General features: G+C 31.5%; 1 protein-coding gene across 1 annotated transcript in view; it reads left to right on the forward strand.

Moving 5' to 3' along the window:
- Positions 1 to 4964, forward strand: part of LOC116847182 (transient-receptor-potential-like protein) — a 25671-nt gene that overhangs the window by 1701 nt on the left and 19006 nt on the right. Inside the window, exons 2-5 of the mRNA XM_032821909.1 lie at positions 818 to 1040; positions 2157 to 2354; positions 3338 to 3527; positions 3622 to 3807. Coding sequence (XP_032677800.1) covers positions 818 to 1040; positions 2157 to 2354; positions 3338 to 3527; positions 3622 to 3807 — 797 coding nt within the window. The remainder of the gene's footprint in view (positions 1 to 817; positions 1041 to 2156; positions 2355 to 3337; positions 3528 to 3621; positions 3808 to 4964) is intronic.

Here is a 4964-nt window from a genome sequence, read left to right on the forward strand (position 1 = left end):
ACGACTGCCGTCGTGTACTTATACTTTAGGTCAAATTGTACAAAAAAGTCCTCTACCATTTTGCAAATAATCACATAGATTTTTAATTATTAATTAAAGAAGATGAGTGCATTATCACGCAAAATCGTGCAATAATCTTCTTTAATTAATAATTAAAAATCTATGTGATTATTTGAAAAATGATAGAGGACTTTTTTGTTCAATTTGACCTAAAGTATAAGTACACGACGGCAGTCGTCGCTATTATAACTCATTTATCATATTCTGCATGATCATTTACAAATTTTCTACAATTAATATCTCGATAATTATTGCGAATATCGCAAAATGGTATAGGACTTTTATGTTCACCTCAACCTATTCCAACGTCCCCACAAAATGCCCGGAGGAGAGTGTGAGACACCCTGTATAAAGAAAAACATATGATTCCATCGAAAAAAATTGTTCGACTCCGTGTACTCAGATTATATTGACAGCATTAGTATGAACATCACGATTATTTTTTCCTTTCTGGATGGATTTTTATATTGACTCGACATTTTTATATTGGCCCTATATTCGTAGTTCGCGCGAACATTCGCCGTACATTTTGGAGAATTTTGTCGACAATCATTTTTTTTTTAGAAAACGGCTAGAATAAGAAGAACTCGTTTAAATCGATAACGCATCTCTTTTTCAGATTTAAATTAGCGTTTAAACGCGAGTGCACATCAACGACAAAATTCTGGGAACGACACGAAGATAAAAATTGTTGGAACCAATTTCGCAAGATTGGGGTGCGATGATCGCTGCTAGTGATGGGGTCTTATCGTTTCAGGGAAAACCGCTGGACGTGAATTGCGTGGACAGTCTGGGTCGTGGTGCCTTGACATTGGCGATAGAATCGGAGAATTTGGAAATGGTCGAGTTGCTGGTCGTGATGGGAGTTGAGACCAAGGACGCCCTGCTCCACGCCATTGATCAAGAATTTGTGGAGGCGGTCGAGCTGCTGTTGGAGCACGAAGAACTTCTTACTGCGAGTCAAGTGAATGAACAGAATTGTGAGTCAAAACCGATGAAAATAATAGTGCGCATTTGCCACTCGTGAAATTTTTGCGTTGCTTTGAATTATATCTAATATGCTCTAAAAATAAATACAATTGAATTAAATAAAATTAAATACAATTTCTATTGATTTTATTGAATCAAAGAAAACGTTTGGACCGGTTAAGGATAGAGAACATTTACGGAATTTTTTAACAAAAACTAGTAATAATATGAAATATATATGAAATATATATATTTAATATGAAATATATTCTTTTTATTTGAAAATAAATCTTTTATTTGTTTTTAATGATACTTTAAATTTTGAATCCAATCGATTCATTGTTGATTATAGAAGTGCTCGAAGGTAGAAATAACTCTGAAGGTGGCTACTGCAAAATAAAATAAGATTTGAAGATTTTTGTAATTTATCCTACACAGGGATTTTTTAATTATTAGTTTCCTCTTAACAAAAATGAAATAGGTAGTAACTTAAAAACGAAAATCGAAATTTTAACTTTAACTATTATTAAAAGTGTATTAAATGGCATACGTGGAGGATAAGAAACAAGTTAAATTTTAAGAGAATCGTTGAATAATTTTTTATAGTAACCACTTCAACTCTACTGAACCCTTCTATAATGAATGTATCCAATTGTCGTTACAATAATGATATTTCAAAAATCAAGTCTAAAAGAATTAGAAACAATTACAGATACAAAGTGTCCGGTAATTCACGGAGAATAAGTAGATAAAGTCAAACTGAACAAAAAATTTCTTTACCATTTTGCAAATGACCACGTAGATATTAATTATTAATTAAAGAAGATTTGTGCATTATTGCGCACAACTAATCCTAATCTTCTTTAATTAATAATAATTAACATTCATTTACTAAACATGATTAACATTCATATACTAAACATAACTAACATTCATTAACTAAACATGATTATTTGCAAAATGGTAGAGGACTTTTTGTTCAGTTTGACCTAATTTACCCTTTATCGTGGTTCCTCTGTGAGTTATCAAACATCTTATATATTCATCAGAAATTATTTGATTTTAATAGTTAATTTCTCAAAACAATAAGATTCCGCCCCTAATTCCATCACACTTTCAACTCGTAGCGGAAAAGGAGATCATACACAGCTGGCAGAAGGTAGACGCGGCATCGGCTAGATATCCGATGGACATGACACCCTTGATGCTCGCGGCGCAACGCAACAATTATGAGATTCTGAAGCTTCTGCTCGACAGGGGAGCCACCCTGCCGATGCCGCACGACGTGAGGTGCGGTTGCGAGGATTGTCTTCAGGCAGCCACCGGTAAGAGAGCGATGCCGACGAATCTAATTTCCTTTCAAAGAAAACCATTTACCGTTGTCGTTGTATACTCAGCTTCAATAACGCTTTAATATTTAGTAAGCTAAAACTCACCAACTATCCTAATAGTTTGCTAACTTAATTGTGTCTTAATTGTGTCTAGATATAATGTTGTACATGATATGATATATTTATACGTCAAAATGACAGATCAGTCGCATAATCAACAGTTATACTCTCTACATTTTGCAAAATTCCACTTAAAAAGTATAGTAACGGAATTATTCGAAGTTAAATGATTTTTCAATCGTATACAGTGAATACCTTCACTCTGAATCGTAGAGTAATAATTTTATTAGAAATTAATGAATGAATTAATGAGTAAAAGTATTTAGTATACTTTTTAAATTTCTTAGAGTAAAATCTCACTCAAAATAAAATGTTTATTATTTATAACAAAATGTTTATAAAGTTTTAAGTAAATTATTAACATTAAACATTTATATAATATAAATATATTTCTATATTTTTTTTTTTTATTTAAAAAATTTTTGTTTCATATATTTTTTAAGTTTCTTTTCTTTCTTTCTATAGAAAAGATGCATAATAATAATCATTATTATTTTTAAGTATTTATAATAATAATATTTATAATAATGATAATTATTAGTTTTTTAAATTATTATTATTATTATTATTATTATAGTTGTATTTCACAAAATTACTACCGCGCCGTTATAATGACTTCCTAAATTGTAAGGATTAAAAATTAACTTCAGATTTCAATTAAATAAATTCATTTTTGTGCTTCTGAATGGCAGTATTTTAACTATTGCTTCGAACATATTTTCACTTCTAATTAAGATTTCACTTGAAGAAATTTATAACATATATTCAGCCCAGATGCGTAAAGTGAAGACTTTATGGAAGCTTAATGTACTTCGATCATCTCTAATATCGAGATAATGTAAGATCAAATTTCTTAGGCGATCCATTGAGATTATCGTCCACCAGGATCTCCGAGTACAAGGCATTGGCTAGTCCAAGTTTAATAGCTTTGAGCTCCACGGATCCTCTAATAACGGCTTTCCAGCTGAGCTGGGAGCTCAGGGAGTTGGCAATATCAGAACCTGAGAGCAGAGCTGAGTACTTGAAACTGCGACGGCAAGTGGAGAAGTAAGTCGTCGCGAGAGAAACTTTGTTCAACAGAAGTTCACTGCAAATCTTATTTTCGCATTTTTTTACCGATAATCACAATCATCCCAAATAGATTTGCTGTAGACCTGTTGCAACACGTGCGGACTACCACGGAGTTGGACACTATTCTAAATTATGATCCTGAGGAGGAAAACGCCGAACTCAGCAAACAGTTAGCTCGATTAGAACAAGCTATACAGTACAAGCAGAAGAGATTCGTGTCACATTCTCACGTTCAACAACTTCTGGCGGCGATTTGGTAGGTCGAGTATCTAACAACTTTGAAAATTATCTCTGTTAAGTTTTGATATGAAAGCTTTGTCGTACATTTTTTCCTAAATTTTTTCGAGCAGAGCACAGTGAATAAAATGAGCCGATTTTGAAAAGTATAACATAAGTTATACACATGTAATACTCATGTCATATGCTTTTTGGATTATTGAATACGATGGTAGCATTTTTATCCATCTCGAAACTACGGCTTATAAAAGTCGTGGAAAAGTTACTTTACTTAAAGTCCAATTATTTAAAGTAGTCGAAATAAGTCACTTTTAATAGTGACGATCTTGTTCCAATTGTTTAATTACTTGTATCATAGTATAATTTTATAATTTTTTTACTAAACAGTTTTATAACTTTTTTACACTATAGTTAAGACACTACAGAATAGTTTTATAATTTTTTTTTCATTGAACACTAAGGAAACACTTCAGAAATGCTAAATATTGCGAAATCAAAATTATATAAAAATTAAAGAAAAATAATCAATTTATTATTGAAAGAATCTTAAGAGTCTCATCAGATGTGCATATATCTGCATACGTTGTGCAGTTTTAAAAATGTTAAAGTGGCTAAATAGTGAAGTTCCATCTTGCTCTACACTGAGGGAAAAATTACCTTAAAATCAACAAATATTTCTTTGATAGATGCCATTAATATATTTATTTAAATCTAAATTCTCTTTATTTAAACCAAATATTGTTTATTTAAATTTGGTAAACAATAAAATTAAATTTGATAAACAATAGGCGTAATCGGACGCGTCAATGGTGACGATGAAATTTTTTCTGAAGTTGGTATATTATAACATGGGAAAAAATTTACATATCATAAATATAAGGTAGGTAGTAAACGAAAACGTCGATCCCTTTATAAAAATACTGTTTTCTTTCCCTAAAGGGTGGGAGAGGAGTGTATGAAGTTGGCACCCCACTTTTTGAAATTTATAATTTTGAAAGTTGTTCCAGATTGTTCTGACATTGTACCACATTGTTCCAAAGTGATATTGCTTCATTCAAAACGGTTTTCGAATAAAACAAAAAAAATAATTTTTTGAGCTGGCACCCCACTTTTTGAAAATCGAACATTCTGATACCGCAATAGATTGTTCTAGTTGTTCCAAACATTGTTCCAAAA

This window comes from Odontomachus brunneus, unplaced genomic scaffold, assembly GCF_010583005.1.
Source record: "Odontomachus brunneus isolate Ranch 3 - 2012 unplaced genomic scaffold, Obru_v1 Obru_scaffold_075, whole genome shotgun sequence".
Taxonomy (NCBI): domain Eukaryota; kingdom Metazoa; phylum Arthropoda; class Insecta; order Hymenoptera; family Formicidae; genus Odontomachus; species Odontomachus brunneus.